The sequence below is a fragment of the Amblyomma mixtum genome, chromosome 4 (genome assembly GCF_055824585.1).
Source record: "Amblyomma mixtum isolate Tamu chromosome 4, ASM5582458v1, whole genome shotgun sequence".
NCBI classification, from domain to species: Eukaryota; Metazoa; Arthropoda; class Arachnida; order Ixodida; family Ixodidae; genus Amblyomma; species Amblyomma mixtum.
This window is the reverse complement of record NC_143015.1, coordinates 113,906,455-113,921,306: the sequence shown is the minus strand read 5'-3', so window position 1 is coordinate 113,921,306 and position 14,852 is coordinate 113,906,455. Positions and strand designations below refer to the sequence as shown.

At 47.3% G+C, this 14,852-nt stretch overlaps 2 protein-coding genes across 3 annotated transcripts in view; both read left to right on the top strand.

The window, feature by feature from the left end:
• LOC149347943 (uncharacterized) overlaps positions 1 to 14,852 on the top strand; it is a 42,391-nt gene that overhangs the window by 10,769 nt on the left and 16,770 nt on the right. For both annotated transcript variants that reach the window (XM_089587784.1, XM_089587785.1), the window contains exons 5-8: positions 142 to 204; positions 1,628 to 1,763; positions 4,413 to 4,573; positions 13,692 to 13,870. In XM_089587784.1, the coding sequence (XP_089443910.1) occupies positions 142 to 204; positions 1,628 to 1,763; positions 4,413 to 4,573; positions 13,692 to 13,870 (539 nt within the window). The remainder of the gene's footprint in view (positions 1 to 141; positions 205 to 1,627; positions 1,764 to 4,412; positions 4,574 to 13,691; positions 13,871 to 14,852) is intronic.
• LOC149347944 (uncharacterized) lies at positions 5,652 to 8,292 on the top strand. The gene has a single exon (XM_089587787.1). It carries the CDS (start codon positions 6,140 to 6,142, stop codon positions 8,234 to 8,236), a length of 2,097 nt encoding a protein of 698 aa, XP_089443913.1. The 5' UTR covers positions 5,652 to 6,139; the 3' UTR covers positions 8,237 to 8,292.

Below are 14,852 nucleotides of genomic sequence, written 5' to 3'. Positions count from 1 at the left end.
CTTTAGTAAATGTGATTCATGACTTTTTCACAAAACTGACTGTGATGTGAGGTGCTGCAGGCTGTTTGCTGTCAGTTGCAGTGGTAAGCGTTAGATCGCTAAATACTGATACCTGCATCTTCCTACTTTTCCTCCTCCCAGTTTCTCCCTTCCGTTGTAATGCATTGCCAGCGAAACAAGAAGAATGATTCGAAAGGCCCCGTGGTAAGTACAGTTTCTTATGTGACAAGTCTTTTGCTTAAAGGTGCACTGAAGAGGAATCTGAACTTGTCTTTTTGCCGCGGGAACTCGATCTACACGTTCCTAGCATTCTTAGAAACTGCGACTTATTGCCCTGTGTGGCCAATTTCCCTAATTAAATCGAATTAACGTCCGGCTCCCGCCCTTTTTCTTGAATTCTGCCTCGTACGGTGGGCGGAGTCGACCAACGCGTGGAGTGCCTTTCACCCAGTCCCGTGGCGGCTTGCCGCTCTGCCATCGGCGGAGTAATACGTAGTAGTCCGTAGTAGCAAATAGTCCGCGCGTATTTTTATTTCTGCGGGCTTATTTTGCGTCTATATTATCTGCGAATGAAACTATTTATTCATGGAAACCTAAAAAACAAAATAATGCGAAAGCAAAGCCTCCACGGAGCTGGCTGAAAGGAACTTCACGCGTTGGTCGACTCCGCCCATCGTACGAGGCAGAATTCAAAAAAAAAGGGTGGGAGCCGGACGTTAATTCGATTTAATTAGGAAAATCGGCCATACAGGGCAATAAGTTGCAGTTTCTAAGAATGCTAGGAACGTGTAGATCGAGTTCCCGCGGCAAAAAGCCAAGTTCAGAATCCTCTTCAGTGCACCTTTAAGGGGGGATGGGGGGATCGAAGGCAACTTTTTTGTTTTTCTAGTTAGAGTGATGAAATTTTGCAGACTGGCTTAAAACAGCATCAAACACACAGATATAAAGTTTCACAATGACAGCTTTAGTAGTTTCCCTTTTATCATTGTTTATATGTTGTCCCCATGTTGCTTGCTTGTGGAAAGCCTAGCATGACAAAAGACAGGCTACAGGTCTGTAAATGCTCTTAATATTTACTAAGAAGTGTGGTGTAAATCAAGACTCTCTTAATTTTTTTTTTAATTTCTCTCTCTTTTTTATAAAGGACACAATATGCACCTTCTTTTATGTTTAGAATGTATCATGCTCTAATTACCATGTAATAAAAACATGCGAGCCTAAATAGTAAATCTGAGACTGTCTTGACGTAGACCACATTTCAGTGATCACAACAAAACAAACGAGGTAAAAATTCATGCACCCACTGCTGTGCTACGCCTTCCACGAACAAGGTATTAAGCTCAAAACATACTTTCAAGAAAACAAGCCTGAAAGTTCTAAGCTAGCACACACTGTCTATATGTAGATGCTGACAAATATGTTTATTTGAAGCGCTTAAAGTTTATTTTTGGGTGAAATATTTCAGTACAACATAGAAAGTGTGTTGGAGATGCCAAAAAGTGTACTTGTCACAAATCAACTTTTTTCGTGATTTTTGCAATCTGATCCCCACATCCCCCTTTAAGCAAAGCTTGTGGGGGCCAGAGCATTTCTTGCGATCACTTGCCACCGAACTTTGTTCTTCCAGTCGCTGCTGCTCGCATCAAGCTGCCGGCAAGTGCGAGACATCTACAAGTACTTCCGAGACACCGGTCGGTCATTTGAGCTGGAGTGCCTGGAGATCTCGGAGGAGACCTCCAACGACCGGGAAGACTTTCAGTCGGGCAAGTCCTGTTTCGCTCCCTTTATCCCTGTCTTGGGTTTGGTTTAGTGGTTAAAATCTGAGCAACTGAGAGTTCGGGGAAAATCACTCTGGTATGGATTCCCAGCAGTGATATTCCATTTGGGGAATGTTCTCTGTTTTGGGGAATTTCAGGGGTAAATTTTGGCAAAAGGGGATTGTTCGAGGGTTTTCAGGGAATATTCAGGTCCAGAATTTTCTGTCTTTTTCTGAACTACTGCAGGGAAAAGTGGCCAGAATTAGGGATTTAGGGAAGGGATGGGGGTGGCAATGAAGGGAATTTTCAGTTAAGACACCAGTCATCACCGATTTCTGGGGACCTTTAACATGCACAGACATCGCTCAGCACACGGGTGCTTCTGTGTTTGTTCTGTATTTGCTGTGTGATGTCGGTGCACGTTGAAGGTCCCCAGGTGGTTGAAATTATTCCAGAGCTCTCTCTTCTTTCAGTCCCACCTTCAACCCTTCCCTTACGGGGCAGTTCAGGTGTCCACAGAGATATGGGAGACAGATACTGTGCCATTTCCTTTCCTCAAACACCAGTTTTGATTTCATATTTTCATTTGTTTGATACTTATTTATTTTCAAAGGCAGTTTTCTGCATTAATTTCGCGTGCCATGCTTGAGGTGCTTCTGCATGGCATGTCTCTACGGAATCAAAATGTAAACACCAGGCGTTTGTTGCACATTATATCCCGGCATTAACCGAAACTAACGCAAAGCATTGTCGTGTCCACATATATGCTCATCTTGGCTGAAGAGGCTATGGTAGGGAGGAAGTCAGTCTTTCTTCATGTTTTTAGTTTTTTGTTTTTTTTCTCGCTGCAGAGCGGTATGTTGTCACTGTTGTGAGCAACACTGCTCTGATGGTTGCTGTGTGCAGAATCTTACCGGTACTCGCCTATAAGGCAGAAACGTGGAGGCTAATAAAGAGGGTTCAGCTTAAGTCAAGGACAATGCAGCGAGCTATGGAAAGGAAAATGATAGGTGTAATGTTAAGAGATTGGGAGCGGGCGGAGTGGGTGAGGGAACAAATGCGGGTTAATTACATCCTAGTCGAAATCAAGAGGAAGAAATGAGCTTGGGCAGGGCATGTAATACGAAGGCAAGATAACTGCTGGTCCTTAAGGGGGGACCCTGGTCTTTGAAAAAATATTTTTATTAATGAAGTCACAGTTATGAAATTTCCAGGCCACATGTAGTTTTGTGCACTGATTCTGGATATTTCATTTAATTTCGTGTAAAACAATTCCTTGAGCACTTGTGCAATTTTTATGCAAGTATTTTGGGAAAAGTTTTGCAGAAAATTTCCTGCAGGAAACTCGCTCAAATGCATGCCATTGGATTCTCTTGACACCAAGGAATGCAATAAGGGTAAAATTATCATCCTGGCTATCATAGAGCTTGAGTTATAGAGTTTTGAAGTTGTCGCTTCAGAAATGAGAAGAAAAGTGTGTACTCCTGTTTGTGAAGTGGCAGCTTTAGTACCCTGTAACTCAAGTTCTATGACAGCCAGGATGATAATTTTACCCTTATTGCATTCCTTGGTGTCCAAAGAGCCCAATGGCATGCATTTCAGCGAGTTTCCTGCAGCAAATTTTTTTATATGCTCTCTCCAAAAGACTTGCATAAAAATTGCACAAGTGCTCAACGAATTGTTTTACACAAAATTAAATGACATATCTAAAATCAGCATACAAAAATACATGTGGCCTGAAAATTTCATTACTATATCTAGATTAATAAAAATTTTTTTTCAAGACCAGGGTCCCCCCTTAAGGGGGGACATGGGTCTAAGAGCTTTTTTTTTATTTACTGACCAAATGCAATGAAACTGTACAGACTTATTCAGTTTTTTCTGCTGATTTCAAATACGAAATTTGTTTATTTCTAGGCCGATTAGTTCCTGAGATATTAATAATATCTTGCCATTGTCTGCTCGAACAATAGAAAAAAAATGGGCCACCAGAAATTTAATTTTAATATGTGGGTAGATACTACAATGTGTGAGGAATGCAATGCTGAAAGCAGTTTTCAGTTTTTTGTCCGTGTGGACAAATGGGCTTAATAGTTAGTTTCATGTGTGTCATGTGTTTTCTGGCACTGTATGTCTGGTTAACTTACTTGAAAACTAACTATTAAGCCCATTTGTCCACACGGACAAAAAACTGAAAACTGCTTCCAGCGTTGCATTCCTCACACATTGTAGTATCTACCCACATATTAAAATTAAATTTCTGGTGGCCCATTTTTTTTCTATTGTTCGAGCAGACAATGGCAAGATATTATTAATATCTCAGGAACTAATCGGCCTAGAAATAAACAAATTTCGTATTTGAAATCAGCAGAAAAAACTGAATAAGTCTGTACAGTTTCATTGCATTTGGTCAGTAAATAAAAAAAATTATCTAAGACCCATGTCCCCCCTTAAGAGTAATGGAGTGGATTCCAAAAGAAGGCAAGCGTAGCAGGGGGTGGCAGAGAGTTAGGTGGGCGGATGAGATCAAGAAGTTTGCGGGGATACGGTGGCCGCAACTGGCAAAGGACATGGTTAATTGTAGAGACATGGGAGAGGCCTTTGCCTTGCAGTGGGAGTAGTCAGGCTGGTGATGATGATGGTTGCTGTGTGCAGAATTCCACGTGGCCGTCTCCACCGTGACCACGATGCAGAAAGTGCACGCTTCGGGACACTTTGACTTTGGAGCCATCTCGGTCGCCATCCTGTACGGCGTCGATGAGCTCTTCGACAGCAACCATGCAGCAGCGATCGACAAGATCCTCAAGGACGTCCACGTAAGTGCTGTGCTGCTTTTACACTGTCCTCTACTGTGGAGAGAAGTTCGTTTATGGTTGCTCATTCTCGTGGTGGAGGGCAATCCAGGCTTCGGCGATGAGGTGGACTGCACCCAGCAAATCTACCTCGTAATTCTTACCGCCGTCATAAGAACACAAAATTCGGTGCAGCAGGCACTTCCTATAGAACTTGCGAGCAATCTCAGTGATTCCTTCGTTCATCGGCTGGAGCACAGACGTCATATTAGTAGGCAGGAACTCCAGCGTGACTGCCTCCAAGTTGTCAATTTTCCCGTGACCGGGACAGTTGTCCACAATGAACAACACTTTCCGACCGTCCTTCGCCATTTTGGGGTCAAGAGCACGGACATACTCTTCAAAAAGCGCTGCCGTCATCCATGCCTTTATGTTGGCGCGGTAGGTCAAATCTCTCGGGAGCTGTGCATTTCTAAAGCACCTCGGGTTGAGCGACTTAACGATAACGAGCAGCGGCAGCTTTTCATCACCGGTGGAGTTGGCTCCGAAAAGTATAGTCACTGCGCTGCTTAGCATCTCAGCAAGCACGCTTCTCCCTTCGGCATGTATGTGCGGCTAGGCAGCATCTTATAAAAGAGGGCTGCTTTGTCGGGGTAGAAGGTGTCTTTGTCCGTGTAAGCCTTTTGCAGCTCGGCGAGGCGGTGGTTGCGCCAGGTGCCTGCAGCTCGTTCAGTCGACGGCCCCGCTTTCGCCGTGGATAGGCTTCGAGGCCACGTTATTTCACATCTTAAATCGTTCAAACCAGCCATTGCTGCAGCTGAAGTCTGTGGCCCATCTGCAATGCCAGAATGTCTGCCTTCTCCATCATCATTGGGTCGTCACGGGAAGGTTGGCTGCCCTGACACTCTGGAGCCACAACATGAGTGCTGCTTCAGCGTCCGGGAATTTCGAGGCCTGAATCCGCTTCCCTTTGCTAAAGAAGCTTTGCTCGAAGCCATCCAAGACCTTCTGCCTGTTCTTTAGTACTGTCGATAGCGTCGACAAAGGAATGCCGAACTCTTTGGCAATGCTTGTCTTGGACCTAACTGCTTTGTCCACTTCCTTAAGGGGGGACCCGGCTCTTAGCGATCGAAAATCAGCCCAAAAATCGAATTTTCAAAGTCTCCATTTTCGGGATCCTGACACATTTCCGCACCTAATTACAAATTTCGGTGCAAAAATAACCCGTATTTCCGACGCTAGATAGGCCGAAAGAACCGAATCCGCGATCGCGGCCCTTTAAATTGAGGACAAATCGTGCCCGATTTCTACTGCTCGCAGCTCGGGAACAACGCCTGCCACCGGCGCCATTTTGGTCTCGTTCGAAAGTTCGCGCTTCCAGCTTTTTTTTTCTTTCAAGCAGCAACCCTGAGGCTGCTGCGGTCGTGGATAAAACGATCACAAAAAAAAACGCGCAGCGTGCATTGCTATTGGCCAGTTCAGGCACGTGACCAATATGGCGGCTTACGATTGGCTCCGTCGGAACGGGTGGCCATGGGCGCCCAACAAAGACGCCATTTTGTTTGAGACCTGCCCGACGCGCACATCGCCATGCCTGGAGGTCCGACAAAATTCCGTTCTGTCAACCGCTACGGGCGGAGGCGAAAGAAAAGCAAAAAGCGCGTAGATGAATCGGCGCCGTCCGAAGGCTTAGTGGGTGCTCGGCAATCGACTGCAGATGCTGCGCCGCCGGAAAACATCGCCGCCCCGACTGCGTTGGACGACGTGCACCGCGCCTCTCTTCGCCGCGACTCCGGCCGCGTAACAATTGACGCCGCGGAGCATGAAAATGAATCGACGCCTCTGCAACACGTTGTGGATGCCCAGCAATCGAGCGTGGATGCTGCAACGTCGGAAAATTGTGCCTCGCCGGCTTCGCTGGGCTGCCTGAACAGTGAGTCTGTTCGTGGCGACTACGGTCGCGTGAGGATTGACACGACGGTCGTGACGAGCAGCGAACTGCAACGAGCGAGTGCCCGTGAGAAAGCTGCGCTTCGACAGATTGACTCAACGTCAGCAACAAAAAGGAAGCTAGAGCGTTTCAGGAACAGTACAGAGGAAGCGTCGCCTGTGTCAGCTGCTGATTACGTCATACTAGATCTCGCCGTTTTGAATGTGCTTGTGAGTCTTGCGGCGTGTAAAACGTGCCGCGGGTGTGTGGAGATAGTGCGGGGTGATCGAGATTATGGCCTCGCTACGAAGCTAGTATTAATGTGCGAAAACTGTGGCGAAGTTTCGTCCGCGTGGAGCTCTCGGAGGGTTGACGGCGCTAAACGTTGCAACCCCTTCGAGGTAAACATGCTCGCGAGCCGTGCAATGCTATCAACTGGCAACGGCCAAACGGCCATGAACGACATTTTTTCGGCCATGGGGTTGTCAGGGCGAGCAATGCACAAAAAAACTTTTCAGAAACACCTGAAAGCTGCCCTACAGCCCGCTGCCACGCGAGCAGCGGAAACCGCAATGAAGCAGTGCGCGCGTGAAGTGGCGACGCTGTATGAAGAGTTGTGCTTTGGCCACCGAAATAATATTGCCGTATGCTTTGACGGGACATGGATGACGCGGGGCCATTCGTCGCATATCGGCGTCGGAGCTGTGATCGAGCTTTTCACCGGCTATGTGTTGGACTACGTCGTCCTAAGCAATTTTTGCTTAGGTTGTGAACTCGGTCCGAAACCTGACGCAGAGGAATACGAAGAATGGCAGGAAAAGCACCAGGTCAGATGCCAGAAAAACATTGACTGCAAATCGGGTCAGATGGAGGTTGAGGCAGGCCTCATTTTATTTCAGAGATCTATTGAGCGCCACAACCTCCGCTACACGACTGTCCTCTGCGATGGGGACAGTCGCACGTTTGATGCCATAAACCAGGCACAAGTTTATGGGTTCATATCAGTTGAAAAAGAAGATTGTGTCAATCATGTAAAGAAAAGAATGGGAACAGCTCTTCGCAACCTTGTTCACAAGCACAAAACTGAAGACGGTCGAAGCTTAGGAGGCAAAGGCCGACTAACGGGTGATTTGATTTCTAAGCTGAGTACATATTATGGTCGTGCTCTCAAGTCGCATGAAGGCGACATAAACAGCATGAAAAGGGCAGTCATGGCCACATACCGCCATGTGACATCTACGGATGATCGCCCTGACCACTCCTTGTGCCCAACTGGCAGGGATTCATGGTGCCGGCACAATGCCGCTGTTGCAAAGGGAGATGCAGCACCCAAACACAGCTACAACTTACCACAAGATGTAGCTCGTGCACTGCTGCCAGTTTATGAGCGGCTTTCGGAAACTAAACTCCTGGAAAGGTGTTTCCGGGGAAAAACACAGAACTCTAACGAGAGTTTTCATTCGGTCCTCTGGAGTCTAGTGCCAAAAGAGCGTCACTCCTCACTGTTTGCCGTCGAAGCAGCTGTCGCTGAGGCGGTGCTTCGCTTCAATACAGGGTGTCAGAATGCAGCTGCCACAATTCTAGGCGAGCTGAAAACTAACATCCCAAGAGCAGGCCTCAAGAGGGCTAAGGAGAAAGATGTTTGCCGAAGTCGCAAATGTGACAAGAAACATGAAACTTCAAATGTGTTGAAGAAGGGTGTGAAGCGAAAGCACCGGGACTCTATGCACCCAGATTATGCTCCTGGGGCATACTGACTGCATTTTTCTAGCTCCTTTTAAGTTTTGTGTGAATAAATAATCTGTAAAACGTTTTTCTTCGTTTTCTCAAAACTGTATTTTTGAACGTGTTGCAGGTTTGGAGGTGCGATATTTCTGGTTCCGCATGTGCTATCATCATAATTCTTTTTTTTTCATAAAGGTGGACTCTTGGAGAGTGCAAAGATATGAATATTTTTGTGGTGCTTTTTAGGGAAATTTTTTTAAAACATTTTTTTCTTGTGTGTCCAGATAGGCATTTTTTTGTCCACAGTTTGACTTGCTCTAACTTAGGTTAAAATTGGTCCAGAACATTTATATTGGCTTATTGCACTCTCTGTTTGTTCTAGATTATTGCAATATGATAATTTTCAGTATAACACTTATAGTTTCACAATTAGGTCACCTCCAAACAAAGAACATGAATTACCTAATATCTTATGAACTAGATGGCTCACAGAAAATATAATTACATATTTGAAATCAGCATAAAAAAATACACAAACAGGGCAATTTTAGTCAAAATCTACCTGTAAATAAAAAAATATTGCTTAAGACCAGGGTCCCCCCTTAAAGGTGCAGTGAAGAGGAATCTGAACTCGTCTTTTTGCCGCGGGAACTTGATCTACACATTCCGAGCATTCTTAGAAACTTTGATTTATTGCCCTGTGTGGCTGATTTTCCTAATTAAATCGAATTAACGTCCGGCTCCCGCCTTTTTTTTTTAATTCTCCTTCGTACGGTTGGCGGAGTCGACCAACGCGTGGAGTGCCTTGCAGCCAGCTCCGTGGAGGCTTTGCTTTCGCTTTATTGTAAACCATCACTTTATTTTGTTTTTTAGGTTTCCGTGAATAAATAGTTTCATTCACTGCTAATATAGCCGCGAAATAAGCCCGCAGAATTAAAAATATGCGCAGACTACTTGCTTCTACGGACTACTCCGCATTCCTCCGCCGATGGCAGAGCGGCAAGCCGCCGTGGAACTGGCTGAAAGGCATTCCACGCGTTGGTCGACTCTGCCCACCGTACCGAGGGAGAATTAAAAAAAAAAGGCGAAAGCCGGATGTTAATTCGATTTAATTAGGAAAATCAGTCACACAGGGCAATAAGACGAAGTTTCTAAGAATGCTCGGAACGTGTAGATTGAGTTCCCGCGGCAAAAAGACGAGTTCAGATTCCTCTTCAGTGCACCTTTAAGGCGACTTTTTTCTTCAGCGTCAGGGATTTGCAGTGCTTGGGGCGAGACATCGTCGTCTGTTGCGCACACTGCACACACACACACACAACAAAATCGAAGTCAACGCGTAGCTCAACGAAACAGAACCGCTAGAGCGCTAGTGCACACAGACGAAGGGCAGCGGACTGGACAGACCACCCGATAAGGCCCATGAGGCTGTCCTCGTGCGTAAGCGGCGCACACGTGACTTTTCCCAGTGTTGCTTGATGCGGTTGACAGAAAACCGCTGTGTCCACGGGAATTTTGTATTGGCACTTCGATTGTTACCGTGTTCAGCAATTAGCAGGAACCAAGCTCTCGTTCGGAGCCCGTTTCACCTTTCAGTATTGGGCTTTGCCTTCAATCCTCCCGGTCAAAATTTCGAGATATCCGTACTATGCCCGAAAAATACTTCGAGATAAAGGGTAGCAAATACAGTCGAACACGGATATATCGAACCCACATATATCGAATTATTGTCTGTATTGAACTCGTAAATTATCCCCTTGAAAATTCTGTGTAAAAGTATAGAAATTCGAACGTTTATATCGAACAATATTTTTACCCGCCATTGGATATATAGAACGCCGCGCGATCTCGGCACTCGCTGCACACACGAGCTCCGCGCCTCCCCCGAAAGACTCTGAAAATGTGAGAGCGAGGGGGAGGGAGGCTCGGACTGTACTCCCGCTGCGCACGCTCTCCGACTTGCGGAACAGCTTTTTTTTTTTCCTCTCTCCCAATGTCTCATCCTTCCCCCGCGTAACCATAGTGATCGGCTCGGAAAAGGTAGCCAGGAACGAAGGTGCCGGCGGCCTCCTCCTTTTGCCTTTTTTTTCTTGTTGCTTTTTCACGAGTTTTGCTCAGCCAACAGCAGCTCGTGCCTTTCGTACGTCGCTGTCGCCCTCGGAGGTGGCCATCGCGAGCGCTTTGTTGGCGGAGGCTGCGCACGTGAATTGTTGTGTTTTGTGCGCGTTCTTGTGTTTCGTGTTCGTACGTCGCTGTCGCCCTCGGAGGTGGCCATCGCGAGCGCTTTGTTGGCGGAGGCTGCGCACGTGAATTGTTGTGTTTTGTGCGCGTTCTTGTGTTTCGTGTTCATTATTGTTTTGCGTGCGTCTCACGACACGTGTGACTGGATAGTGGTGAGCTGACGCGGAAGCAATGGCCGCAGCAAGCACAAGCAGCGTCAAGAAGCGCAAGAACCTGGACTTTGCGACAAAGCTGAAAGCCATTCAGCGTGTTGAGGCGGGCGAGAAAAGTGCGACAGTGGCAGACGACATCGGGATTCCTCGGAGCACTCTAAGCACTTTGTTAAAAAACAAGGCGGACATAAAGTCGAAAGCGGCGGAGCAACGAACGTCGGGAGCTTGTCGTGTGCGCGCTCCTGCCCACGAGAAAGTTGAAAAGGCTCTCTATGCGTGGTTTTTAGAGGTGCGGGCTAAGAACATTCCGGTGGATGGCCCAGTGCTAATGGCTAAAGCCAAATGGTTTGCCGCTGCACTCGGTGATGACAACTTCGCCGACAACACAGGGTGGCTGCAGAGGTTTAAGAACCGCCATAAGATAGTTGGCAAAACCATTTCTGGGGAAAGCGGAGCCGTCATCAGCCAGGATATCCAGCAGTGGATTTCGAAGGAATGGCCGGAAATTTGCGCAAAGTTTTCACCCGCGGAAATCTTCAACGCCGACGAGACCGGGTTGTTTTGGCAGATGCTGCCCAGCAAGACGCTCGACGTCTGGGGCAGCACGTGTCACGGGGGCAAGATGAGCAAAGTCCGCGTGAGCATTCTGCTCGCTGCTAATATGGATGGCTCTCAAAAGCTCCAGCCCTTTGTGATCGGCAAAGCAAGGGCACCGCACTGCTTCAAAAACTGTAAGCAGCTCCCCGTTCGCTACGCCTTCAATAAGAAGGCGTGGATGACGCGTCAGCTGTTTACAGAATGGCTGCAAGCGTGGGACGCCGAACTGGGCAAGTCGGGGCGTCACGCTTGCCTTCTCGTCGATAATTGCTCGGCCCATCACACCACCTGCGAGCTCGAAAACATTGCGCTCAAGTGGCTGCCGGCGAACACGACAGCGAAGTTGCAGCCGCTCGACCAGGGCGTCATTAAGTCGTTCAAAGTCGGCTACAGGAGGCGACTCATTGATAGGCTTTTGGTGAACCTCCGCATGGGCACCGAGCTTAAGGTTGACCTGCTGGGGGCCATTCAAATGATGACGGGCGCCTGGAGAGACGTGAAGCAGGATACCGTGGCCAACTGCTTCCGGAAGGCAGGCCTCGTGACGGCCGAACTTCCCGAAACCTGCGAAGACGGCGACAACGAGCGCATGGACGACGCGTTTCACGAGTTGTCGTCCCTTTTCCCGGCTGCCGTTCCAGCCGAAGTGTCTGCTGACGATTTTGTGAACGTTGACAGCAATGTTCAGGCTGTTGCAAGCCTCGCCGACGAGGACATTGTAGCTGCAGTCGCAGGGACCCAGGCCGACAGCTCGAGTGGCGACGAAGATCGTCCGGACGAGGGGGCGGCTACACGCTCGTACTCCGCCGCTGAAGTGGCGGCCGCGTTCAGCTTGATTCGCCGTTGTTGCGGCGACATGGAAGGAACCGGGCTTTCGCATCTGAACAGCCTCGATAAGATCGAGGTTGGCGTCTTTAATTTCATTTGCAAGGCGAAGAAGCAGACCACCATAAGCGATTTTTTTTCACGCAAATAAAGCATTACGTTGCGTCGTGTGTGCGGAAATAATTGTCATTCTTGAATGCTCCGATCGGTAGGTCATCGTCCGCCACAGGTAAAGTCTCTGGGCCTGTATGTTTTTTATATCGAATTTTCAATATATCGAATTAATTCGCGATCCCCTTCGAGTTCGATATATCCGTGTTCGACTGTACATAGCACCTATTGGGGGTGAAGGCGTGGTGTAGAACACTTCCGACTTAACCAATATTTCGAGTTATGAGAGTTTGAGTTAACGAGGGTTTACTGTATAAAGACGGATGACATGTATAGGATTGTCGGATATGGTGGGGCTCAGCCCCCTGTCATACAGCCGCTTGATGACGTCACCCTATGTTTCTTGGCATCGCCGGGATTTTCTGTACCACCTACGAGTACACACACTAACGCGCATCACCGACTTTTCTCATAATGGGACTTAGTAATGTTTTCGCATTAAAGGGATACTGAAGCAAAATCTGAAAATTGAACAAAAAGGCTGAATATAGATTCTCGGAATGCGATTACACCGAAATCTAGTCGTCACTGCGCATATTTTTCAGCGGATGGTTTTATTTTCGATGTTTCATGAGCGCGCGCCAAGCCCTTCCAGTCGGCGCGAGGTGGAAAGCGTGACGTCATGGCACCCTCCCGCGGCGACAAATATGGCGGCGCCCTTCGATGCATGAAACCTCGCTTCGGACTGGTTGCGTCGTTGTTACTGGCTTCTTCAGCGCGTTCACTGGCCATAAATGGGCCACCAGTCTTTCACTTCATCTCCTGTTGCACATAAGAAAACTTACAAAAAATTTTGCTTTATTTTTTTATTTAGAGTGATGATTCTGCGCCCTTTAGACTAAGAGGGGTGTCGGTTTGTTGACAACAATGCTTCCCCTTCTAACCATCAGATGGCGCCACTAGTCTGAACATCGTCGCGCTTCTATTTTAAAAGCGAGAATGCTAGAAATGGCACAAGGTCCGGAAAAAGTACCAGCATTTAGCGGACGTAAGCGTGCATACGGTTATGGTATGTAGACAGCATCGATTAACAACTTGACATATCTGTGTACGCCGTGAGCAGACGACAGACATGGAAAAGCCGCGAGTAGCGATGGCAATCGTGCTTCTGCGGGAACGGTGGGCGTGCGGGTGTTATGACGTCTAGTCGCAGCTTCCTCAGGCGGCCACCAGGTGCAACGATACGGCAATAAATCATGAAAAAAAGCGTGTTATCCACCTTTTTCGCTAAAATGCTTGTCATATTTATCAATTTTAGCAGTCAAGCTCTTGTTTACATGCAAAAGAGCAGCTCCAAAAGTTTGGTTCAGTATCCCTTTAATGTGCAGTGATCGATGTAATGCATACAGTACAGCCCAGTTTGTTTTTGTATTCCATAAATTGGATTGTACTGAACTGCCCTCTGATGCTGCGAGGATGTGGACAGGTTCCTCATTCCTTGTTGTGCCTGACACGTGGTACCAATTCTCTCACACTGCTGTTCGTGCCTCCCTCGCGTGAGCAGCCGGAGCGGCAGTTGCTGGCCTTCAGCAGAAGCTGGCTTCCAGATGCCCGGAGTGCCGTCCTCGCTCTGGCCAAGAACCCTGTCATCGTGCAGATAGGCGATGTCGAGACGTCGCCGCTGCCGAGCGGGCTCACGGTGGACGTCCGCGTCTTCGACGACGAGGCTGCCAAGAAGGCCGAGTGAGTCCCTGACCCGTTCCCAGCATTTTGTGTTATTTCGCTTGTGTTTCTCCCCTAGTCTTCTCTCCAAGCTGCTCATCGTGTCGGAGACTCTGGTGTGTCGCAACAGAGGAGCGGTGCTTTAGTGATACAACAGAGCGGATCACAGAATGCAACAATGAAGGTATCCGATGTTGTGATGGAACAAAATGTCCAAAGACTAGAGTGATACATCTATGGAGCTTGGAGGGCTCACAGCCCATGTGCATCTTTGGGACATTAAAGCTCGCATACGATGTTATACCACGCCATACTTCTCGTTGAAAAGAAATGAAAAACGACGGCACCGTGAGCGAATTTTAATGCTTGATTATAGGGGAGGATCTCACTCTGAAAAAGTAGGGGTTATAACATAATACTGATGGTGATAGTATTAGGCTGAAAGTTATTTGTGTTGCTTAGTGCATTCACCGATCAAGGGTTTTGATGGCTGTCTGCCACTGGATCAGACAGTCTCACAGTCCAAGTTTTTGTTTATGAAAGCTTGAATTTTAATTGTGGGGAAAAAAAAAAAGAAAATGTGAATTTTCGCTGTTTGGCATGTTTGACTTTTGTGAAAAGACTGCTTTGATGTGCTCTTGCATTGCGAAAAGCTTGCCTTGCTGTAGCTGTCTGGATCTGTGCTCGTACAGCTAGAACTTTGCCCTCAGGATAGAAGAGCTTGTTCCACCTGCCAAGTCTTGAAATTTTGAGTTTTTGGCTTTTTTTTTTTATCGAAATGCAGTAAAACCTCGTTGACGTTTTTTTTTTTTTAAATGGGGGGGGGGAGAGACATCTGGAAAAGCATATCCAAATCGCCTAAATTTCAGAAGCTGAACTGTTGAATGATGTATCGAAACATTTATTGTTATTTTCACTTCATAAAAATGTAGATTAGCGTTTCTGGCGCTAGTCCTGAACAGCACCTTATCTAGTGCTCATGGAATTCTGTCCGCATTTGCAT